This window comes from Drosophila mojavensis, unplaced genomic scaffold (genome assembly GCF_018153725.1).
Source record: "Drosophila mojavensis isolate 15081-1352.22 unplaced genomic scaffold, ASM1815372v1 contig_231, whole genome shotgun sequence".
Taxonomy (NCBI): domain Eukaryota; kingdom Metazoa; phylum Arthropoda; class Insecta; order Diptera; family Drosophilidae; genus Drosophila; species Drosophila mojavensis.
In genome coordinates, this window is record NW_025318772.1 from 8,152,665 (window position 1) to 8,179,102 (window position 26,438).

At 37.3% G+C, this 26,438-nt stretch overlaps 2 protein-coding genes across 5 annotated transcripts in view; both read left to right on the plus strand.

Annotated features, from left to right (window-relative positions):
- The first annotated feature begins 3,469 nt into the window (after positions 1–3,469).
- Positions 3,470–26,438, plus strand: part of LOC6575325 (lachesin) — a 148,075-nt gene continuing 125,106 nt past the window's right edge. For 2 of the 3 annotated variants that reach the window (XM_044007933.1, XM_044007932.1), the window contains exon 1: positions 12,406–12,489. The gene's annotated coding sequence lies outside the window, so the exon portion shown is untranslated. Of the gene's footprint in view, positions 3,542–12,405; positions 12,490–26,438 lie in introns of those variants that run through there. The other variant, XM_015167921.3, reaches the window with a different exon arrangement.
- On the plus strand, positions 12,403–13,618 carry LOC6575324. 2 transcript variants are annotated; one of them, XR_004364817.2, is made up of 6 exons: positions 12,403–12,489; positions 12,601–12,780; positions 12,844–13,037; positions 13,106–13,160; positions 13,243–13,365; positions 13,441–13,618. XR_004364817.2 is itself a non-coding variant. In XM_032733469.2 (5 exons), the coding sequence occupies exons 1-4, from the start codon at positions 12,442–12,444 to the stop codon at positions 13,119–13,121; spliced, it is 438 nt and encodes a 145-aa protein (XP_032589360.1). In that variant the 5' UTR covers positions 12,403–12,441; the 3' UTR covers positions 13,122–13,160; positions 13,243–13,618. The 2 variants fall into 2 exon arrangements, 1 of the variants encoding a protein (XP_032589360.1); XM_032733469.2 differs by having other exon boundaries at positions 13,243–13,618.

Below are 26,438 nucleotides of genomic sequence, written 5' to 3' on the forward strand. Positions count from 1 at the left end.
AAGCATTCAAACCTTGCAGTTAGGGTACCGTTATCTCTTTCTAAAAACTGACCAAAAATGAGGTGTCTACGCCCAGTTGGGGCGTCGGAAAAACCTGTATATTCTACAGTATTAGAGCGAAACTTAACTACTAAATTGTTGATGGGATGTGAATGAGTATTCCGCAGTCGGTAACGCCCGACTGCAACGTTCTTACTTGTTTTAGTTTGCCATAACTCTGCAAATTGTATAAAGTTTTTGTTTCATTCCATTCGAATTCTTTTGTAATTAGAGCGAATAATATTTTTTTGTGGTCGAAATTGTTACAATTTTTATGTAATTCTTAATGTGCCATCAGTTCAATAGTTTTCATGACGGTATGAAAATGATATGATTTTTATTTAATTTAAATGCCATTTATTTTGGAAATAGAAGCTATATAATATTTATAGACATATAATTTTGATTAGATTTTCGAACATATTTTAGCAAATCATATTGAATAATATTGTTGATCAAGGCATGGATTTCATATTTTTCATTGCTGTATTCATTAATTACATTTCTAATATGTAAGAGGGCTCGACTACAAAATACCCTAAACTCCGGATTTTTAAAAACATTTTTGGTGTTTTATTTAATACAACCACATGTATGTATACACACATACACATGCAAACTCATTTATACGCATACACATAAGCAGACACTATGCTTACTGCTTACATTACGTAGCTGTTGCCTGGGGCTGCAATGTGGCTGTAACTATTTGAAATTGGTTATTGAAAAAGGTTTTCTTTTTTTATTTTATGGTATGCATTTGCATAATTAAACTTTTAGAACGCAAAAAATTATTTACCAGCAGTCCTTACTGATTGCGAGGGGAAAGAGCGGGAGGTGTTTCATATCCAGAAGCGGAGGTATTCCACACTCACAACATTACGACATAAAAATTCATCTGAAAGTAGTTTTTTTATCTTTAGATTTGATACTGCTCAGACTTTCTATACAAATTCTGCTTGTTTTAGTGGATGAGATATTGAGAACTAAATTTGTTTAGCTTTCATATATATTATTATTATTATTTTTTTTTTTTTTGTATATTTTAAATAAATAATTTTACTTCTGTCTTTATTCTACCTCACCTAAATTTATTTTTCCTGTTGCAATTTTGGTTTAAAATAACGCAAAAATTCTATTTTAGTCCCACATTCAGCATGAATACGTCAATATTGGATGGAAAAGTTAGTAATTAGTGGAACCACACGAATTGAAGGCTTGCCACTGGCTGACAGCTTAGCCAAGCTAATTGGCATAATACTTAGTCCCGATTTGGGCCGAGTTTTTGTGAGTGAATGAAAGAATGTTTTGCGTGCTGCAAAGCGGCTCCAATTAGGCTAAACAACTGCATTAGACAAAAAGCCAGGATGGGCGAGAGAAGAAGATAAATATAGACAGAGAGAGCGAGCGACTGTACCAAGCCCATTGAAACAGAATTTTCCTTTATGTCCATAATTGCTCTCATTTAAGGCATTTTATTTATAAAGCTACCGAACTTGCATTCAGCATTCAATGACGATGGTCAGCATAATTTTCATTTAATTTTTGGTATTCTGCAAATATTTCTAGGGTTACCAACTGATGGTATTTGCTTTGAATGATGCTCAGCACCTTTGAGGTTTGCAGAAAGAGAGGGCAGTTGTGAAAATATTTACTTTAAAGTGCAGCTCAGCTTTATACTTTCCTGAGTTCTGCTTGAAGTATAATTTATGTTAATCAAATAAGTTTGAAGCAGAGCAGAGCTCAAATCATGTTTAGAGAATGATTTACTAGAGTTTCATTTGATGTATTCAAATTGGAGAGTCTACACTTATTCAGTTTCATAACCTCTAGTTAGATGAGTTTGCTGTCTTCATTATGCCAACTTTTCTCTTAACAAATTTGATCTCTATTCCAATCTCTATTCCTGTATAAACAAAAAACTAACTTAATCTACTTTTGCATATATCCAAAAGTTTAGTCTCACATTTATTATACAAGACAGGATATTTTCCAGTTGTTGCGCAGCTCGAAGAGCTCCATTTGCGCTTCACTTTGATTTACACTTTGTTTACCTATTTAGTCGAGCATGATTATTACATAACATTTTATGCTTTTAATCAAAAATCTGAACGCCATGATGATAAATGTTTTGCTTGTCTGCCCAAACCAACTCCGGCTCCGGCTAGCGCTCCGACTCCTGCTTGGGTGCAAATATTCATAATTCAATGTTTAAACCGCAATTCATGTTCGTCTTTTATATATGTACATACATATATATTTTCTGCTTCTTTTTTACGTTTTTGGTCGGGTTTGGTCGAGTTTGGTAACTGCTGCCAGTTTTGCTTTTTGGCGCTTGCTGCTATTCATATTAAAATTGGTTGCAACAGCGGCTGCGGGCTGCAGCCGCTTACCTGGGGTAAACCTGAAAAGCGCTTTTGCATTTTCATAAATTTTTCGGCTTTGCCCACTGAAATCGACCCACACACACACACACTTACACACACAGACACACAGAGCTGGCCCCATTTTGTCGGACTACATAATTTAGCCTCTGTTGTACTCGAGTCGTGCCTTGAGTTTTATTTTATATCCAGACTCGTCCTCCATGCCCCTGGCCACAGCCGTTTGCAGTTCATGCAATAAAATTGAAATTAATTTTTAGTGATTGCGGATGCGGTTCAATCTGCCTGCCACGCCCATTTCAGACAGCCGCTACGCGTTAACCAAACGCATAATTTTTGAACCGCTTGGTCATCGGCGTCGCGTCGGCGGTGGTTTAACACCGCATATGGTTAAGACCGCAATTGAATTGTAAATTCTTACGGCCAGCATATGGTTAAAAATGCTCGAATTTGCATGCATTGAGAGAAAAGAAGTTTACATTTCATTCATTTAATGGAAGCTTTTGTTCAGTCAGGTCTAGCTTGAACAATGAATGCTTGAGTAATGTGTAGAATTATTTAGAATCTGAATTAAGCTGAGAGTTATAAATACAAATTTAATTAAACCCACTGAAAACTTGGAGCTATGGAAAAAATGTTCATTTAATATACTTTAATTTAATGAAAAATATTTTATTTTTTTGAATATGTTTCTTTTTTAAAAATTGTTTATTTTAATTATTTCACGTGTATTTTTGTATACATCATTTTTTTTTTTTTTTTTTTTTAATTTTAAATAGAATACTTTTAATGTTAAGTAATTTCATATTTAATTCATGTATTTATTTTCCTATTTCTGCATTTTTTATTTATTTTTATTCACAAGAAATTTACTATTTAAACTTGCAAAACTAATTTATATTAGTTCAATAATTTGAATAGAGTTCTGCTCTCATTATTAAAATGAAGATATTCTCTGAGTGTACACACTCATAAAAATACTTTCTTAAATAACTCTTATTAAAGAAATTCCGAGTTGCAATTAATGATGAATTAATGAATTTGATTTGTTCTCTGTCATTTTTAGGCAGCATCACATCGAACGCTCTCCACGTGGATGCCACTTGATTAAACAACAGGTAATTAAATTATATCTCAATAGCAATTGTCAGCGAGCTGAAGCAAAAAACGACACACATCATATACATGTCAAATACATGTAGATGCATATATCAATTGAATCGTCTGGGAGCTGTATTAATTACGATTCTGTGTCATGAAGTGGTTGATTAAAGTGACAGTTGACACTGAAGGATATTCGTAAATGCAAATCTGTGTCCTTAAGTGTCTTTTCGGTATTTTGACATCACTTTCAGCTCACATATCGCTCATCCACTCGATGACAGCTAACAAGAAAGTATCATTTAGAGCAGCGATTGACTGATTAATTGGGTTGAGAATTAGAGGAAATGAGTGGAATGTAAGTGAATAAAATGAATATTTTATTGAATCGAATTGATTTGATTTGATTTCTTTTTTTTTTTTGGGTGATTTGAAGATGTAATTGACAATGAACATTGGTGATGCTGAAATTAATTTGAAGGACATATAAATAGATGAAGGCTTATAATACCAAATATATATAATGAAATAATGGTGATGAAAGTAGAGCTTTGATGAATCGATAGAGTGAAAAGTATCGACAAATGTTTTCATTACATAAATATTTGTGGCCTTTTTGTTTTCCATAAATCTTAAAGAAATAAAGATTAAATATTCTGCATAGCAGCTTATAACTAATGTGCGCCTAGAAGATTTTTCATTTCGTTTATCACTTTGAAATAAACACCCTTTAAGCTTAGTTGAGAGCAACCTGATATTTCCATTTGCACCCTAGAGGGGTAATATTTGAATTATAGCACAGTTTTTGGCTATGGTTCCGCTATCGTTATCGTCATGCCGATGCTAATCGTTATCGTTCATCAGCTTAGCCTCAATCATTTGGCAATTAACTCAATTAGTTAGCCACAAAAGTTGCCCACAAACGTCTTTTTTTTTTTTTTTTTTGCCAAAGTCGACCAAATGTTCGGGTCTAAGCCATGTTTACATTGGGGCCAATGGAGGCAAGGGCATTGCCAATGGATTGGATAGGTGCTTGCCTGTGTCGGTCTCCCTCTGTCTTTTTGTCTGTCCGCCTGACAAAGGGTTACTTTTCAACCAGATCAAATAAAATTTGAACAAAAGTGTCCTTTCGACATTGTGCAGGACATGGCCGAAGGGTGCGCATTTAATTAGTCGCAGCTGCTGTTGCCTTGGCAATGCTTGAACTTTGACCAAAGGCAACTCAAATCAAATGAAACTAAGAGGAAGCTGGCGCTCAGTAGCTCTTGTCATCTTGGCTAATTGAAACGTTTATAATAAAACTTTATTGTCAGCCTTCGTTCGGATGGGCTCGACTTGTGTGTGTGTGCTGTTTTTGTTTGCTATAAAAGATGCTCTGCTCCTGCTTTGTCATCTCCTTCAATTGTCTTTTCTTTTAGTTAAATTTTAAGCATTTTGTCACGTTCATTGTTAACAGTTGAGAAAAATAGGAAAATTGACTAAAATAAATATTTGATTAGTCAAATGCACTTGGCTCAGACTTGATTCAATCTCAATATTTGACAATTCGAGTGCTTTGACACTCATTTAACATCCATTTATGTGTGCTCCAATCTATTAGAACAATCCAGCCATCAATCAATATTAATAATAATTTGTCAAAGCAATCAATAAGTAATTAAAGTGGGCATCAAGTGCAGCAAGTAAACAATAAAGTAATTCTATTACAGATGCTTAGGAGATAAGAATAGTTTTACTAAATATAGAGTGCTTAAAGTGCTTTTGTTATTCTTAATGGAGAATTCAATAATTTACATATTTACTTGGAGTATTAAATACCATGAAAGCCCTGGGAAATCTGGGTTTAAAATTTATGTAATAATTTATGTAACAAGCAGGAGTAGAGAGAGAAGAACACGTAAGAACGCAGGGATCTCGTAAGCTGCTAATACTAGAGATTTGAATTCTACTTGCTAGTATATATCGTATGCAGTGAGAGTTTATCAAATTTGCTTAATTCCAATAACTCATCCCGATTCCTTAAAGTTGATAATAATCGATAGATTAACTTTAGCTCAATTTAAATATGTAAGTATGTATTGTACATACATATGTATATGTATATTTAACTATGTAGCTCTAAGATTTAAGGTTTCGAAATGTATAGATTTCGTCCTAAATTACTGTCACATCCTCTATGATAAATAAGTTCCCCTAATATAGCTTACATTTTAGCCAAAGTGCAGTGACTGCGTCAACTGCGCAGTTAGCAGAGCGCATGCGTATGTGTGCATGCATGTGTACATATATAATATAATAAATATCAACCTTTTGCATAGTTTATGGGAGCAGCCTTGACTAAAGCATTCTTACTTCTTTTTCTTATTTCTTTAATATCTCCTTAAATATTTAAATTACTTATAGCTCATTCAAAAACACATCAACTATTTTTATGTCAACAATAATTAAGTTGCTTGCGGAAAAATGCCATTTGTCAGCTTTTTATGAATTTTCCTTTGCACTTTTGCTTCCTATTAGCTCTTTCTCTCCTCCCCCGCCCTCCGTCTTCCACCATTCTCTGGACTCCTTTCACACTGCCTACACAATGAATGCAGTCGTATTTATTCTCTTACCTCATTTCTTTTACATCTTTTTTTTAACTCGTGTTTTTTCGCTCATTCGCTCTCAACTGCTTTCCTCTTGTTGCCTTTTGTAGTTTTTCACTTGATTTACTCGACTGCTGCAATGTTTTTATTAGTTGTAAAATATTTGCAGGACTCACTGCCTTGCAGGACTCTTCTCTGTTGCCTTTTGCTATTTAGTTGTTGCTATTGTTGTTGTTGTTGTAGTTCCATTGTTTCCATTTACTCTGTCACGCGGCCTCCCCCCCTTCCGTCTGCTGCCTGTTTCCATTTCATTGGCAATTTTCATTTTGCGCCCGTTTGGCGCGCAATTAGCTCCTAAATATATTTCGATGCTCTGGCAGTCGGGTATAACGCTTTGGTCATCAATTTGGCAAACGAAGCTATATATACTTGATCGAGCAGCAATTAGAGTTTGTGTGCTTAACAGCGCATTTAGTCTTTGTCATCTTAAAGATAACGGATCTTTATTATATTTTCTTTTCGTGCTTGTCTATGTTTCTATTTTATTTATTTGTTTGTATTTGTTTAATGTGCCTTATTTATTCTTTAGGGGCTGTTGTTGCCTGTTTATTTGCTATTTGCGTCTGTTCTTGCTTTGCTAATTAAGCACAACATTTTCCCATTAATCAAATTACATTTTGCCCACTGTCTGTGGCCGTTTAGCAAGGAGCTCGCTTAAGCGCTCTCTCTCTCTCTATATATACATATATTGTTCCTGTTGCATATCCCTCATAATTTTCACTGTCTGCTGCCCTGCTACTCACATTTTTTTCGTTTTTCGGGCACTTAATTAAAAGATTACTTCTGAAAACTTTGGGTCTGAGAACTTAACGTCAACAGCTAACAGCTAACAGGGCGCACTGTGCGCACTGTTTGCCCAAAAACTTAAAACAAATAAGAGGAAATTGCAAAAGTAAACACATTTAGACACAAACACACACAAACAAACACACACACACATATACACACATTGACTCACCCGCACACTTGTTAAAAAGTGTTTGGTTAGACGACGAAGAAAAATGTGAAACTTTAATTTAGCTGCACTTGTACTCCATTTCAACAAGGTTGCACTTTAAAGCTGACACTAAGCCCCCCACAAGACTCGACTATTCTACCACTATTCTACACTCTGCTACATAGTTGAGCATTCCATATAGTACGTGTTACGCATACGTTTCAACTTTTACCCACTTGACAAATAGCTGCAGCAGCATCAGCAGCAAAAAAATGGAAGGAAAAAGTTGCATCATTGGAAAGTTGCATAGGTAGAGTTGCAGCCGATGCCCCTCTGCCCGGCTGTCCCATGCCACACGCATTTCACTTTATTATATGTTATATGTTTGAGCATCTGCGAGGGTAGCCTATTATGTCTTTGAGCCATTGCTTTGAAGTCTGGCTGGCCTTCGTTTCATATTTCATGGGCAGTTTCTAATGTTTTCAAACATATTTTTGGTATTTTCAGACAGTTGGAGAGTTAAGCAATTCAAAATCTCTCTTATCTAAATACACAATATTTTGTTATATTATGCTTGAATTCTAAAATCATGTTTTCATAATCTATTACACTATGAGGACATGCGTAATTCAATATTTATATTATTCGTTTGAGATCCAACATTTATATAACATTCAGTTTAACATTCTGCTTATATGTCTTCCTAAACCCTTTGGCAGCTCTCGCCTCATAAGCTAATTTTCCGCTTATAAGAAAATGTTTTCAAATGTCACCTTCTGTTAATTTTTTTTAAATTTTATTTTTCAGCTTTCTGTCAAGTATGTTTTATTTTATTTTTTTTTTATGCCATGTCTGACGGCGTTGGCAAACAAATTTGCAAAGTTTAATTTCACGTTAATAATGTTATTTGTCGTTTGTAATTTTTATTTTGATATTAATTTCTTTTCCCCATGCGACAAAGTTAAGAGGCGGTCATTGCACCTACACATGCACACATACTTATATATTTATTACATATGTATGTATTTTTTATTAAAAAATACTTTTTTTTTCCAAAAGTTGTTTGACGCGTTTGACGGTATTCGTTGCTCTTTAGACGCGAAACTTTTTCTGATCAAAGGCTCGCACATACACACACACACACACACACATGTGTTTTTCATTACCAAGTTGTGTGTCTCTGTGTGATTGTGTGTGTGTGTTCTAGAGATTTAATTGGTTTTTTGAAAAAGTTCAACAAGCCATGCTAATTAGTTGCATGTAGTAGCTTTGCCTTCAGTCAACGCGGCTGGCTTTGAGTGCGCAGCAAAGCTGCTATGCAACAGCTCCAATAAACTTCACTTTATATATATGTATTTAGAGAGCTTTATTTTTGTAAATGACTTAACCCATAGCAACTTTTTAAGCATATAAGCAATTGTACCAAATGAAATAAATATTTTAAGCTCTTGCCGAATTCTTAAGCAAAATAAATAAAAGTAAAGTTATAATAGAACTATTTTTGCTTGACAAAGATTGTTTGTTGGATTGTTGATTGAGTCTCGCTTATCGAATGAAATATAGAGTATATTGGTTTTGTGAAATGTGGCAGCGATCATAATGATATGAGCTCTAATTTCTGGTTTCAAGCTTGATATAAGTTTACAAAATAAATAGGGATGTTTTTGTCTTTTCTGTGAAAGTGTTTTCTAAATGCAGCATAGAGAAGACTCTCCAATTCATTAGGAAACCAACGTATTAGATAGGCATACTGAACTTTCATTATTTTAGGAACTGTTATTTAATAGTTTTCTCATCAATTCAATTTAAATATTTCTAAGTAACTTCTTTAGTGCAACATGAATACCAAGGTATTATATAAACCTTTTCAGCAAACAAGTGTTGGGTATGCTTCAGTCTGTTTTATCCACTTACGAGGTGGTCTTTTGTCTAATTCTTGGTCTTATATAATATGTTTCATTTGATAAGTGATCTTAACAGAGTATGCTTCAGTCTGTTAGAACCGATACGATGGGTCTTAGAGCATTTTGTTCAATTCCAAGGGCAAGTTAAGGTTTCACATGATGTGTTTCATGTTGATGTGTTTCATGTAATAAATGTTCCTAACAGAGTACTATCTTGTCTATAAGACCCGCTTTCTTTCCATTAGTTTCTTTTTGTTTACTAATTTACGATTTTGACTTTGCATAAAGAAAGCTCAGCGTGTGACTGAAATAAATGCCAGCGAAATCACATGCAAATGCTGCTATTTTGGCAGCTTTTACAGTTGTAAGGGGGCGTGGTCTGCTATCTGTTGGCAGCTATTGTGTATTACATATATTGTGTTTAATGTGCAAAAAATTGAGCCCAAGCTCCAGCTGCAACTGCAAAATAATTAAATTCCAGCTGCAAAGTTTATAGCAAGCCCAATGTCTTAGTAATTTCTTGACTGAGTGCGACTGTGTGTGTGTGTGTGGGGGGGGGGGGGGCGGGGTGGTTATCGTGTGTGTGTGTATGTTACAGCAAGTTATGCCCCCAGCTTATTGCTGCTGTTCCCGCTGTGCATAGTCTTGTTGTTGTTGTTGTTGTTGCTGTTGTTGTTGTTTTGTTAGCTTGCTTTCATCTCTTGTTGTTTGCTTTCTTACGGCCTGTCAGTGGCTCAGCGGCTCAGTGGTGCAGTGATGCAGTGGTGCAGCGCTGCAGTGCTGGGAATTATATCGTTTGGCTTGTACTTTGTTTTTGTTGTTGTTGTCATTGGCTTTGTTGCACTTTTCTTGCACATACCGGAAGGAAATGAGCAAAAATGACAAAGTTAACGGATGCGCACAAAACACAGTGCACACAGAGTCAAGCACACACACACACACACAGAGAGACACAGAAAACCACACATATACAGAGAAAGTAAGCGTATGATGTCCTGCGTGTATGGCCAATGCTCTGGCGCAGGATATGTGTGCGGAAAGCACAAAATTTTACATGTATTTGATTTATGTGCGCTCTCAACTCTCAAGCAACACCAATGTAAGCTTTCATTGTGTGTGTGACTATGTGTGTGTGTGTGTAACGGTCATGAAGTTCCAATATAAACACAAGCATACAAACACACACATTCGCATACACATATGTATACCTATACATAGTTGTTTGTGCATATTTCAGCACTTTTACAGAGCAAATGTCCTGGCAAGTAAGCAAATCATAGCCTACATTTCCGTTGTTGTTTTAACAAGGCAAATGCGTCGACTTTCCTTTTTGCCATGCACTTGCATTCAGCCATGATCAATTTGCCATCGAATATGCAACGGTAAGAGGTAGAGATTTTGCTTGACAAATAAAATTCTGGAAGAGGAAGAGATGGTTTTAGTTCGTAGGGATGCATCGATTTTTATCGATGACAAATTTTGGGATTTTTGCATAAGATATCGATTTGAGGATTTTTGGATAGATCTATAGTATATATTATAATTGCAAGCAGCTGAAAGATCGACTCCAGCTTTATCATAGTTCCATATTCCATTTGCTATGCTACACTTTTTAATTTTGAAAAACATGTCAAAGCTTTGAATAAATTACAGTCTTAAATTCCTTTCCTCGGATTTATATGAAACAATTAATAAAAACTTATCAGAACTCTTCAGTCAGCATCTTCTCAAACTTCTCTGAAGTGCACAGTAAACAAATATCTCTATACTTTTATGAAAGCGTATTTACACTTCGTCATCTCATAACTTGACGCATTTTCTTTGGTATTTTTCTTTAGTTTTTGCTTTTTATTTTCATTCTCTTTCATTCCACTTTGGATGCGCCTGGGATTGCACATACTTTTCCACGAGCTCTCCCGGCGTATATATAAGCCTGTAAAAGTTGCTGCTTGAAAATTTGCCCATAAATTTGCCCAAGTCTCTTACAATATCCTGACGTACTAGTTTTGACTGCCCTGCGGTCCAATCTGCAATTGTCGTGGCTTTAAATTTTCTAGGCCACAGCAGAATATCTTGTTTTTAATAAAAATCGATACGAAATTGGCTATTTAATGAGCAAAGTGTCGAGCTGTCATCGAATAGTAGCAAAATTAAAGAGAGAGAAAAAGGTATAGAAGTAGCAAGAACAGCTAGTAAAGTCGTGGCTGGGTTGAGGGTAGAATTGGGCTTATAGTTGATTCAAGTTATGTTTCGGCCACTTTCCTTGTTATATATTGCCTTTCATTGTTATACATCGGAGGCATGGGTATATGTATTTGGGTATCATGTGTTTGTTGAAGAAGTACTCTATTTTTTATTTAAGTCGAAAACTACTTTTCTATCTCCATCAGTAAAACATATTTTGAAACAGTTACACACCTTTTCTGCTGTGACTTCATTGAAAATCCAAAAATCTTATTTTTTCAAAATTATCTCGAGAACTATGTGTTACGACTATAAGGTAAGCCATGATAATAATTTCTGTAAATAATATTTTAGACATGTTCAATTATTTTCCAAATTTTGCTCTAAATCCACCAAAAAATCGATTTCTTGAGCATTGCTTGGGAAATTTAAGAGGTACGGCTCGTTCACTGAGAATATGTATTGCTCTAGGATCCAGTAGTAGCTTTATACACTTTTGGATAAGACGATAAGTTATTTTCAGGCATTACTCGAGAACTATAAGAGCTACAATCATCAAATTTGCTGTGTTCGTGCTGCTTTAGTTATTTTAGCTATAGCAAAAATATTTTCCTGGATATGTACCAAAAGAAGTTTTGAACCAGCTTTAGGCTGCGTCGCTTGGCACAGGATATCTTCTAGTTGCACATGCCCAACTAAAACACTTTCCATTGGTTTGTTTTGGCTTCGTTTTGAAATTTCATTTATCAGGGCCATAAAACGTTACCACGGCACCTCCCACCTGACCCGTCTGCTAACTGGACCCCATTGCCATCCCGTGTCAACAGGCAATTATTATAAAAGCCTGAGGGTTGAGTTCTCTGGCTAGGCTGGGCTGGGCCCGGCTCTCGGCTCTCGGCCGGGTCTCTGGACGCGCTGGGCCCAGGTATGGGCCACGTCTACAATTACGAGTATGCTAAATGCCAGGCGACTGAAAAATGTGGCTTTAAATTGCATGAAATCATCGCATCGCATTCCGCAACTAATGAAATTAGCGATACGACTTACCCCCCAGCCAAACGAGGTCAGTCCTGGGGCAATAACGGTGTCGGCAATGGAACCCTTTTCGTTTTCGTTTGGCTTATTTATGTTTATTTTATTTCATTTTTTGTTTTTTGTTTGTATTTTTCAGCAGGATCTGAAGGGGGCCTGTCGTTGTTATCCCCAGTTGTGTGGGCGGTCGCATCAATGATTACAAAATTCACAGTATGACAGTTTTTCGTGTCGCAAATTGGACATTAACAATTATCTCAGCGGTAAGCTAGGCAAAGATCGCACCAGAAATCCACTTAATCAATAAAATAGTTGATCCAAAGTTTACTCCTGCATGACAATCAATCCATCAATCAATATGTATATTCAAACAGCTATTCGAACTGTTCGCAATCTATTTTATTGTCAAGCTGCTTCAGTCGCACTGTGTCCTGGGCGGCGAGTATAGTGTCTCAATATGGTTCCTCATATATTTTTTACCAGGCATTACCCTACATACGATATTTTTGGCAATATATCGAATATTCTGTAGCAGTCTGGGCCTGGACCCAATTGTGCGTGAGTATTCCTATGCAATTGATACACATTCTTTAAAATCAATATTGTATCCATTGCAGTCCATAATATTCAACTTGACCTGCGGAACTTTGCTGTTAATTGCTGCTAGCATATTGCTCTACGCTATGAAGGATCACTGTGGCAGTGCAACGGCAAATTATTTCTATATAGCAGGTGTTTTTGGATTATTGGCGGGTGTTTGCCATATATGTAACGGCATTATGTGCCTATTTTTTATACCACTATTCGAATTGTACGTATTTTCCACTACTCTCCAAATACAATTTCCCTCACTTCTGCTCATCGATTTCTTATCCTCAGAAAATTGGCAAAGTGAAGAGCAGAAAATTGATAATCATGTGCCGAGTAGAACGCTGTAATAATTTCAGATAACATATTAATTTGTCGTTCCCCTTTTGGAATTCATTATTCTAATAAAGTCTTTTTAACTTCCATAGTCTAGCTTGTGAAAATGGAATGTGATACGTATGACTTGAAGATATGACGGCGACAGGGCGCGCATATGTATATATCTGGAATGGCAAGAGATTAGCTTGTAGAGCTAAGACGCTGAGACGAGAGTGAGATAAATATATAAATGTTATAACTGACTGTTATAGCTGGACTCAATCTGATCAAGAATATATATGTTTTAGTAATCCCATCTGCCCATCAAGTTCAGGACTCAAAATTAAAAGCATTTTCCAATGAGGTGTTGAATGTGCACGTAAAGCTTTGCCAGCAACTTGTCTTTGATCAAAGAAAAACTTTTGGTTTCATTCCATATTTGCTTCACTTAAACTGATTAAATTAAAGTTAAGCGAATTGATTAAATTTCGTTTGTTTTGTTTCAGTTTTTTTTCTTTTTTTTCCCATTTTATTTTCTAGTTCCCAGTTCAGTTGCCTTAGCCAGCAGCTTCAATCAATTTCACTTGAATACTTCCTATGAACCCTTTTCGGTGTTCCACTTTATTGAACTGCTTGGAAGGGCGGCCGAGCCCAACTAGTTGTGTGGGTCGCTCTTGTTATTGTTGTTATTTGTTATTATTATTGCTCGAGCGTCTAGCCGGGGGCAATAATCAATATTTTGTATTTTGGCGACCTTTGCGTGTTGCTTAATCGCTGGAATGGCAAAAAAGTAAGAAAGGGAAGCTAAAGTGGAATATGGGAACCCACAAAATATTGTCGACAGCTCAACTGAATGGAGGCGAACTTAACTAAGCTCAAGCGTTGTGGAAAGCTCTAATCGTGTATTATTTACTCAGCTGCCAATCAATAAATTGCTTTTCGCCAATCATCATTGCATGAAACGAGTCTCGGGAACTTAACGCAGTGTGCGTCATAATTGTTTGGTATTTTCATTAAATTGTCAGTTGGCATTAGAGTTCGAACGGCAAGGCACAGTGGGCAAAGATGTATAAAATTTAAGCAAAATTCTAAGCAGGGAATTGTGTAAGAATTTGGCTAAATAGTTGGGGGTTCAAAAGGCAAGTATTCAAAATATTACAGTTGGGCATTACCCACTACATAATACTCGCTAATATCAATATTTTATCTTAACAGAGAATGTATATACTTTTTTTTTTAATTATTTTTTTTGTTTTTTTGATGAGCATAAATTTTAATAAAATTATAAAATTAATTTAATAAAATATATATAATATAATATTATTTTAAGATATAAATAAAAATATAGTGAATTTTATTATATAGATACAATATATTAAATATATGTCAGCTTAATCAAAATAATATTTTGCACATCTCAAATTCTCCTTTACCTATTTATCCAGCTTGTATTATGGATTTAATCTTTGTATTTTAATTCCCTTACAAATCAATGCAGCTTTCTGAGATTATTTATCTATTCTAGTTAATATTCAAAATTTTGATGTGCCTCTCCATGGCAAGAGTGCGTGATTGATATACGCATTAGATATGCATGCTTCGTCAAGTTGTCACGCGCAGAAATGGCAGGCCTTCAATCAAATGCACAAGATTGACAATCAGGCGATTCAATTCTAAATGCCTGCGCATATTCATAAGCATAAAGGACTTGCTAAAGAGCGCAGCTCAGAATAGCTGACAATCAAACAGACAATCGACTGACTCACTGACTCACTGACTGACTGACTGATTGACTGACTGACTGACAGTCATATATAGACAGACACAGCCAGTTGCTAATATATGCAATCGGATGCGAGCGCATGAAATGAATGCGAATGAGTTCATGTAAATCTGTTGCCGCTGCTGTTGCAGCTGCAGCTGCAATTGTTGCTGCTGCTGTCAGTCAATTGCCATCGCTGATGATAAATGCAAACAGACAGCACATATACTTTCCCTAGGCCAGCTCAACTAGCGCCCGTATTTTAGATTTTAGTTTCTGTTTTACTCCCTCTCGCTCTCCCTCTCCCCCTTCCCCTCCCTCTCTTTGGCTTTTTCACATTTCTCAATTTGATGACTTGACATGCGATGCCAACAAAGCGCATAAATATTAAATTGTAGCGCTCGCCCAAAGCTGTGAAATGTCTACAGAAACTACTGAATAGAGCTGTGCAATTATCGTGTCGCAAAACTATCGCATCCAATATCGAATAGGTTGATAACGGAACTAGTCTGAAAACTCGTGATTTATTCAGACTAAGTTTCTACATTCTTAGATTTGAGTCATCTTTATAATAAATTTTTGATATACTTTTAAGCACTGCACGATGTCATTCAAGGCACATTTAAGCATTTAACAACACTATAATTTTATTGGATTTTTTTTTTTCTTTTTTGAAACCCAAATACTCGCCCATCTCTAGGCATGTTGTTAATGAGAAAGAAGTTAGTGTGTTTGTGGGCAATTTTTTGGACACTTAATTAAATACTTGTGCGCTTGATTAACTGGACGATTTCTGATTTGGGCACTTGGTCTAATTAGTGCCAGTGCCATGTCATAAATTTGATAGTAGGCAGTTGCCAGAAGGCAGGCAGCTAGCAGAAAGCCGAAAGCTGAAAGCCGAAAACTGAAAGCAGAAAGCAACATGCGTCATTTGTCAAAATGTGTGCACTGCATGCAAATGGCAATAGCAGCAGCAGCAGCAGCAGCAACTGCCATAGCAACGGCAATGCCAGTAAACAAATGTAAAAATATTTGGCACTTAAAGTGCTGCCAGACAAATACGACAAACGTTGAAGAGTCATTTACAAGAAGTGCAACAGCAATTGCAACAACAACAACAGCAGCAACTGTTGTTGAGGGGTCTTGGCAAAGTCAAGTGAAAGGACAAAAAAAAAATGGCATATAATGCTCGCAAACACAGCAGACAGCGTACGTCAGCGGTGCAAACAAAGCGCACGATGATCACAATGTGGATGCTGATGATGCTGCGTGGGCGTTGACGCTGTGGGAGTGGCAGCAGCGAAAGAGATAAATGCAGGCGGCGACGGCGACGACTGCAGCTGCCAGTCAGTCAGTCAGAGTCAAAGTCAGAGGGACAGAGAGATAGAGAGAGGGTTAGAGACAGAGAGAGAGAGAGAGAGAGAGAATGGGAGAGAGAGCAGCACAGTGAGTGCAGTCAGTTGGACAACAGAGAAGCTGAGTAGAAGCGCGTTGGCGTTGACGACAATTGCACAATTCATAATAGGCAACATGACACTAACACACACTCGCACACGCACACACTTAGCGAGTGTTAACTATTTATGGTGTGTGTGTGTGTGTGTGTGAAGACTGTTGCATACTTAACGCAGGCCAAAGCATCCTGCTGCGACTCTTTGACTAACTGTCTGCCTGCCACTCTGCCTCTTTGCCTCTCTGCCTGTCTGTCTGTCACTCACACAAAGTTCACTTTGTTTATTTTCCAACACTGGCTCTAATGTGCATTTGCTGCTCATGCTGCTGCTACTGCTGCTACTGCTGCTACTGCTGCAGCTGCTGTTGCTGATTGCAAATTGCATGCAACAAAATGAAAGAGCAGCTTGAAACGCCTTTGCCTGTTTGGTCGAGGATAATAAGCATTATGCACAGTCCTGCGCCAACAGTTTGCGGCCAACGTTCAGTGTCAAATTAGTTTGGCGCTGCTTGACCCACTGCCCCAGCGAAGATTTGTTCGGTTTGACCTTTTGCTGCTGTTGGTAAGCTTTGATGCGCAAACATTTGATTAAAAATCCTGCATTCTATCCTGAAAAAAGGGGTTAACTTCAGAAGTGTTTTGTTTGCTGGTATACCCTGTAAAAAATAGGAAAATTGATTTAATTTAACGGAAATTTTATTGAAGAAAATGATAATGATAAATAATAGGCATACAGCTGAGTTTCACGTTATATGAAATGTAATATCTAAACTTCGATTTCCTACACGCCAGTATACCCACATTGCTCACACATCACAGGGCATTAAAATGTCACGAATGCTGTCAAGTTTCGATTGAAATAACTTAACATAACATTTGAAGGACTTTGGCTTTGATGTGTACGTTAATAACTTTTAAGCTTACCAAAATCAATCAGAAAGAAACGAAAAACCGTAACAAAAAACAAAAACAAGAGAAAGAGAGAAAACAAACCAATAACAAATAACAAATAACAAATAAGCAAAAGCAAAAGGCACAAAGCAAGCGGCCAAGTGTGACTAATGCACAAAAGTGACTCAAAGAGTTAATATAAACAGCAGGCAAACTGTGTGTGTGTGTGTGAGTAGAGATATGTATAGTATATATGCGTGTGGATGTTTGCCTGTTAATGCACATAAGGTAATTTAGGACCCTCAGTCAGCCGCCCTCGTCCCCGCCCTAAGTAATGCTGTACAAAATACTTAAAATAGCGGCGTTGCGTATACGCCGCGTGCTTTAATGGCTGAAAATTAGTGCAGTAAACTAAACACGAAATTGGCAACGCAAAAGGGCCAACAATTACCAAGGCAGTTGGCTAGGGGGGTAGGGGGTTGCGGATGGCGTTTAGTGTTTACTTTTGGACTGCTTTCCGAATGTAGTCCTACCAAGTGACCAGCCGCTGTTCGGCATTAAAAAAGGCAATAAAATTGCTCGTAAAAGCCATACAGAAATGGCATTAAAACAGACGAACGAAGGAAGCAACAACAACAAAGCCAACAACAACAACAACTCAAATATTAGCTTAAATGCAATGGACATTAAATTACTTGTGCCAACAACAATAAAATAGAACGAATAAAACAGATTTTCTGCTAGTAAAGCAATAAAGAAAAAATTGACTGGCCGTAGCTGAACTTTAACTGGATCACAGGAACTCAGCAGCAGCAGCAACAATAACAACAACAGCGACAAAAACAACTTCCACCTAAGCCAAATTGAAGCAGAATGAGTTTTTAATTCGATTTAAGCAAAAGGAAATTTCAAGTTAGACGCCTCTCAATGTTTGTCAAGCCAATATTTTCAACTGTCTGCTGCAATATGAGAAGCTGGTGTTGACAATAAAACAAAAACAAAAAAAAATTGATATTTGAACTGCCGAGTAGCCGTTACGAAAAAACTTCTTATACACACACACACACAGACACAGTTCAGTTTTCGGCTTTCATTTCTTTTTTTTTTTTCCCACTTTTTGGATCGCTGCTGTTTGAGTTCTTGAGCTTATCAGCTGAGTGCCGAATGCCATAGCCAAAATGTTGTCCCAAAAAACGAACGACCAAATATGAAATTCAATTTTAGCCCAGAGAAAATTTTCAAAAATGATGCCAAGCATAAAATATGTAAGGGTAATGACTGCGGGATGCTCTGTAAGAGAAGCTGAAAGTTAAAAAGAGATAGAGACATTAACCTATACAGCTATAGGTATATAGGTATAGGTATATGAAAGACTTTTCTTTTTAGTTTAAATTATCTAAGCAATTCAGCTGCTCTCGCCTTCGCATTGCCTACCTTGACTTCTTGACTATCGCTATCCATTATATATCATTATATTTACCTATCGATAACTGACCATAGTGCTTACCCTATTATTCTTATTAGATATTTTTGAAATAAAGTTACAGAAAATAATTTGCAATATAAATGTTTCCGGAAATTTAAATTTAGAAATTGAAAGCTCATTATTTTTCCCACTAAACATAATTCCAGACTCAATCTTAGTCTTATGAGTTTACAAATTGAGAGTTCAAATCATATATTTATATATAAATATTTTTTTTTGTCGTTCTTTACATAATTCTAGTCTTGACCTGAGTCTAATTATTTCATAATCATCAGATATTAAAGTGTAATTCTTCGAACCTAGAAACTTGTTCATTTTCGTACATCCTCCATGCACTCAGGCCGAATATCCCCATTTGCTTATTGAACAAGAGCGACATAATAAAGGACTGATGCGACGACAGGCAAAATGAGCTCTGTTAGCTTATGGGCGGGATATCGCGTTTTTTTTTTAGAGAACGCTAAATGGGGGTTGTGCAGAATAGGGGGATGCAGAATTTGTCGTTTTTTTTTTTTTTTTTTTTTCGGCAACAGCATCGCGTGAGTCGCTGCTTGTTTATGCCACAAGTGCCACTTATTGTGGCTTGGTCCGTCAAACCGAAGAAGAAGTTTTCGTGCGGCACCGAGCCTGGTCTATGGTCTATCATCCTGTATATCCTGTGTAGCCTTGTGTATCCCTGTGTATGCGTAAAAAGTTTAGTTTACAAAATGTTGTTGCTGCTGTTGCTGTTGCTGCCTCTACAAAGTCTGGAAAATGAGGCGGCGTCAGTCGTGACGTTAATGTTGTTCGTGATGTGGCGCAGAATGGCGCGTGTTGAAGATAATGATAATGACTACAAGCCATGATGATGATGATGATGATGATGATGGCGATGGCGATGGCGATGGCGAGGACGTTGAGTTTGGGACGTGTGCGTGGACAGTCTGAAGTTTGTTTTCGGGCCCAGCATGAAATATGAGTGGGTCGCTTAATTAAATTTTAGTTCATTTATAAAGCAGGTTTCGAGACATAACGAAATATTTGATGTCTACAGCAACAGCAGCAGCTAGCGATGGGCGCGTGCCATATGCGATAGATATCGTATACTGTGTGGTACCACTGATATATTCTAATATGAATATGCCTTACAATTTATTCATCAGCTGTACCACATTGCCAAGGATCCTCACTCGATAGTTCCTTCATTCTTTTCTCATATGATGCGCTTTATTACCTTAGCATTTCATTGTACTTTGCATTTTCAGCTTACCTTTTGCCTCTACAAAATTTCCAAAGACGCCCAATTTCGACTCCCCCTTGCACTTTGTGCATTTTATAAGAGGATTGTTGGTCGAACGCTTTGTCTTGATGCATCAAGCTCTTTGTCTCTGTCTCTCTTTAACAAGCTCTTTTCATAGAGGTCTGTCAAGTGTCCAAGTACATGCAGTTTGTGCCAAAGACAAATTTCCCTTTAAAAAGCCCTGCTTGTCCTTTCACTGGCGTTGCCATCTAGGCAGAAGTTGAGCTGCTCTCATATAGCCAGGGAAGGCTCTTGCACATTATTTGCTCTGCAATAGATTTCATTCTCTCCAGATAATCTTACTAATACATTCTGTCTTGCCTCATTACCTAGCTCCCGTCTCTCCGGCTTGCTGAAAAGCCTCTCTCACTCGTCTCTCCCTCTCATCCGCTCAACTCTAATGGAGGCTGGGCTGCCAGCCTGGCTCCCACACTATTAATTCTGTGCGTTGCTCGGGCCTTGAAACTTGTTGCAGCCTCGTAGCATAATCAAAACCCATTGGTCGCACATGTGCTGTAAAGTGTGCCCTTTGTTGGCCTCGATTCTTGTCGAGCAGTCAACAAGGATATGCGGGCGCCAGGATGCTCTGCGCCTGATTGCAGCCGATAAAGTTTTGTAATTGTTTCATTTCCGGGATTTAAATTGCAAATATGAGTCGCAACTAAATTATGCCAAATGGGCGACACGCACACACACACACACACACACACACACACAGTGTACCTAGAAGAAGTTGGGTTATGCATCCTTTTTTGTGTGCGACACAGTAGATTTAACCTAATTAAGAATGTTCAGCAGGACACAATGTTTCGAATACAAATGAAATGCCCTGGCAGGGCGTGGCCAAGGCGAGGCTGACAGCAGCAGTGGCAGCATCAGCAGGAGCAGCAGCATCCTGACAGTCAGCTAGCGCAAAATGAATGAGCTGCCAAGCAAATCTGCTGTCATGTATTTGTTGCTGGCAAGCAAAAGGTTCACAGGACTCGCTCGCTGCGGGGTTACACGAGTTTCCAGTTGTGTTGCCGCTGCTGCTGGCAAGACGAATGTTAATTCTATTTAAACAAGCACACGCACACGCACACAGACAGTTGAATACACTCTAAGAAAAGTATTGCTATGCAAATTAAGAAAATTATTCACATATTTGTTTGTACTCCAAATTTCCAGAAAGCTCTAGAATGAAATCTTTTTTGTAATTATTGAAATTTTTAATTAAATACAAAGAAATTGTGCATATGCATAAAAATTGCGAAACATGAACTTGATACAAAACTTAAGAGATTTTTAATTCAAAATTATCATAGTTTAGTTATATAAGTTTTAGTAATATTTTTATTTTGCATTTCTTTTACTTTTACGTATTTCCTTTTTGAAACTTCGTAAATGCTCTCTGCTTGAATACTCGTTCGTTCAAAGAAAAAGAGCTTAAGATGTAGGGCTAGGACCGCTTCATGCCAAGTGATTTCGCTCAGTGTAGATACGTAAGCAAGCTGCTGCCTTTTTGGGTTTCAAAGTCACAAGGATTGTCAACGTTTTCATTTTAATTCAAACAAATGTTACTAATGTTTTCCATTGTTGTTGTTGTTGCTGTTGTTGCTGTAGCTGCTGCTTGTTGAATATTTTATCGTTTGACTTGGCGCCTGGGCAACATTTGGCTACGTAATTTGCACCGAAAATCCTTTTTCATCATTTGCTCGGTGTAGCAGGTACAGTTGTTGCTCATTAAAATTATGGAAAATTGCTGTAGGTAGTAGTTGGGCAAATTCAGGGAAAATGCAATTTATATGTAATATTGTAATATTGTTGATGCAATTTCCACCGTATTTTCTTTCGCGCTTTGTTTTTGTGCTGCTCGAGTTCATTCATTAACCGAAAGACAACAACTGTGCCCACTCTAAATATTATCTTTATGTTTTTTTTTTATTTAAATGTTTTGTTTTTGTTTTCTTTTTATATTTTTTTTTGCATTGTTTTTGTTGTTGTCGCACCTGTGCAAAAGTTTTACATTTCCACAATTGTTGTCTCATTTCCATTTTATCCACCTCCTTTTTTTTTTTTTGTGGGATTATTATGCATTTTATTTTCCTCACAATATTTGCTTAAACAGCGCCAGCAATTTGCACACTATTGTCGCACCGAACGACGTCCGTTTATTGGGCATGTTTGCCCCACATCGCCCCCGTCGACCCACACACACATACAGAGACACACTGATAAAAGTATCTTCTATCTGCAGCTGTATGAATTTAAATGGTTTTACGACACCGTCGAGTGCGAATTGTGCTCGTCTTGTGGCCCGATAACCCGCTCGAGCAACGGCTCGCATTGTCTTGTAACTGCCCCAGTCCTGTTGCGTCACATGGAAAATAAAGGCAGTGCCATGAAGAAATACTTTTAAAATGTTGCAAAAATTGCTGAAAATTGTTAAAGAGGAGCAGATGAAAATTTGTATAAATATTATTAAATAATTATATTATAATTCGTGTAAAGTTAGCTTATGAGCTAACTGAATGTGGAGTAGAGAAGGAAGATGCTATGGAAGGGTATAAATATATCAATATTATATAATGTAAGGAGTTTTCTTGAAGCTAGTTTTGGATTCAAATGAAAGTAGAACTTGTTGGAAATCTGTAAGAAATACTAAAACTGTCTTTGGCAGTGCCTGACTAGAATACACCCGGAGTTCACGCAGAGTATTCTAGCTATATATAGGTATTTGAAATTTCCTGTTCAGTCTTTACTTCCGTCCTAATCTATTTTTAAATGTCTTTGAAGTGCTCGTGAGTCTCTTTAAGACATACTTTAATTGCTCATTTAAATATTAATATAACTCAATATATATGTATATGTATTTATAGCTGCATAAACTCCGTGGGAGTTTTGCTCGTCTTATTTTAAGCACACTCCATATTTATTTCTTTAGAAATTGTGTAAAATGATGTGCTGATTGCCTAAGCCCCTTGGCGCTACAATCTCTGCCACATGAGTGCATGCTATGTATATATATATATATATATATACACATATATAGAGAGATATAGCAGAACAGAACTGAGCCTGCGGCTCAGTGAAATCCAATTAGCTTTTTGTGCGCTTATCAACGCGTTTACAGTTGCAAAGGGCATGGCAAGCGGCACGAACAACAACAAGCTGAATTGCCGAAATGCTAGCTGACATTTGATTGTCTTGCTGCAAAAGCGATTTATTCCCATTGTTTTTACTTTTTTTGTTTACTCCTTGCCAACTGTCCAACACGTGATGAACTGAGCTAAAAAACAACGAATCAGAAAAAAAAAAAAAAAAAACAAAAAAAAAAAAAAAAAAAGCAGAACGAAGTTCGTGTCGAGTTCGAGAGGCCACTCGAAATGTAAACGTGTCTGTCAGAGCTCCATGGCAAAACGGGGGAAAAATGGCAAATGGCAACAAAAGTGGAAAGGGGAAAAACTTGTGGTATCATGCTCAGTTTACAGACGAGTGTGTTTGCCCCAGTGTGTGTGTGTGTGTGTGTGCGTGTGTGAGTGTGTGTTTTTTGTTATGTTCATTGTTTATGTGCTGGCATATCAGTGTGACCGTATCTGCAACTGCCTGCCGCCTGGCTGTGAGTGTGACCAGTCAGTTCAGTCCGCTTCCTGCATCCTGTTGCATATCTCTTTCGCTTCGTTTATTTAATTTTGCGCATATTTTTTTGCACGCGCACACACCGTTTTTTATGCTCCATGGTTTGTTGTGTTTTGCAATCCGCTTTCCGTGTTATCATGTTTGTTGTTGCTGTTGTAGTTGTTGCTGTTGTTGCTGCTTGTTGCTCGTTGTGGGAGCAACTGTGAAAAGCTTCGAACAATTTGATTAACCAGCCGAGCAGCTGGCACCAGCGGCTGCTTGAAAATTATTTGAAAGCAAATTTTAATTAATGCGACCGCTGCCAACAGGCAACGGACAGGAAACGGGAGACAGAAGACGGGAGACTGCAGCGCGAACATTTGGTCAGAGAACCGCGAACACGCTGTAAATCCCTTTATCAAATTAATGAGCTCATTAAAATTCGTTTAGCAATTACAGTTTTAACAATTTCCGCCCAAGTCCGTGGCCAGCCAAAAACATGCTGAGCCAGCAGCCGTTCAGGTGTTTGGCGACTTCAGCTGCGGTTAAAGCTGCCCCTAGCAGCAGTAGCAGCAGCAGCAGCAGCAGCAGGAGCAGCACGTGCCACCACCGTCACCACCTGGCAGCTGGGTGTCGTCTCTATGTAATATTCATAAAAATCATAACAGAGAGACCAAAAAAAAAAAAAAAAAAAAGAAAAAGTGAAAATGGAAGAGGGAAATGCAAAGCTCGGCAATGGGACTCGGTTTTGTTGGATTGCCGGGCTTGTTAATAGCAAAATCGTGTGGCCGGGAAATAAGTGCGCATATAAAAGGAGCCGAAAGAGAAATGCTTTAAAAGTAATAATAATTGCGTTTAGGCTCCTTTGGCTCGCTCACCCTGCTGCTCAATCGTGAGTGAAACAATAAAAAGAAAAGGAAAACCTGCATGCATATAAAAGGGAACGGGCCAAAAACCAAATAGCAATCTAATAATTTATGATGGCATCCATTAAAGCAGCCCCGAAATGGAATGGAAACTTCTGCCATTGGAAAGAAAGTATTGAAGGCTCGACGCGTACACCTCACATTCGAGTCGTGGAGTGCAATAAAAATGTTATTATTTCATTTTATTTATTGCGCTTTTACCGAAATTTATGATGTGCGCACATTTTGTTACATTTTTAAATGTAATGCCCTCGCTTCTGCTTCTGCTGCTGCTTTGCGGCGTTGCCTTTTTAATTTTCATAAAACACAATGAGCGGCAGCTAAATAAAACTGATTAATATGTGTCCGAAAAAATGCGCTTTGTCATACGCCGTTGATGAGGGTATATTGATTTTCTCGCAAATTGCGAGTGAGCAGGGCAGAGCCTAAGCAGAGTGAAACATATGACATTTCATTATTTCGTGGCTTTCGTGGCTCCTCTGTATGTCAAAAGTAAAGCCAAAATATAAACTCTAATTTCCATATTGAAGTCGTGTTGGGCAGAACACAATTTGAATGGAAATCATTGTACCTAGATCATTTATTTAATGGTAAATTCATCAGTCATGCTGTCATTCAATCAATCAATACTTCATGCATTTATTTATGCTAATTTGGCGTGAGCCAAATCTGCCATACTTTAATTCCTGATTCAATCAATCTCTCATTGAGTCAATCGCTCAGCTCTTTATGCTATCAATCTGTCAATCTTAATCAATTTCTTTGAATCTATTGTGTTCAATGTCGAAAGATATTGTAATATTCATATTAGTCATGCCTATCAATCATTCAGTCATTTACTTAGTTTCTAAATCGGGCAGTTAAGATTCCTCAATCTGTCAGTCCATCAATCAAAATATGAATACAGTAGAATCTAGATATAACGACTCCGCTTATAGCGTCCGTACGGTTATAGCGACGAAATTTTTAGCCATAGACAAACTTATATGTCTATAGCGACTTCCGACTATAACGACAATCCCTTGAGCGTCATCCTAATCGGATTCTACTGTATTTCAATCATTTGGCATTTGAATGCCTAAAATGTTTATTTCCGCCATACCTGAGATATAAGCTAGCTTCAATCAGTCAGCTTTTCAATCGTCATATGAATTGTGAGTCAATCTTACTTACTCTCTACTATATATACTTACTTTATATTTAAAACTCAGTCAATCAGACATACATATATTCAATATACTCTATTATATACTTTATATACAAGTCAGTCAAATATTTTGTCAGCCTTTTAATCTCTCAATCAAGCGAAAATTTATTAATTATTTTTCCATTTATATTCTTAAAAAAGCTAAATTCTTCAGGTATAACATTTCATCATATCAGTCAGGTTCTTTCATCATACATTTCAGCGGAATTGCTTGAAATTTTTCATTACGAAACGTTAAAGGGAAATCTGCCAAGTTATTGCTGCAGCGATCGGCGGACTGTAACTGCTGGCATGGCATTGACTCGCAGGTTATTTTTGAATACACATAATCACGAATACAACGCAATCAGGCACACGCACGCACACACACACACATACACAAACACGTGCACAGCTGAGGCTGTGTAGAAGCCATAACTGACAAATTTATATTTTATTTGACATCCGGCTTAATGTCGAAATATTTCGCTTTACACTTTATAAGGAGCAGCTTCTCTATGTATGTGTGCGTATGCGTGTGTGTGTGTGAGGATACGCTTCTCATTGTGCTGCTTGCCTTTTGGCTTGAATGCTATTGATTTCTTTTGCCATTGTCCTTTGCCTGCCTTTGGATTCCTCTTTCTGGTCTTTAACTGCGTGCGCGCGTTCGTTCGTTCGTTGGTTCGGCTTCCCTTTTGTATTATTTTGCCATTTATTGTACATTAT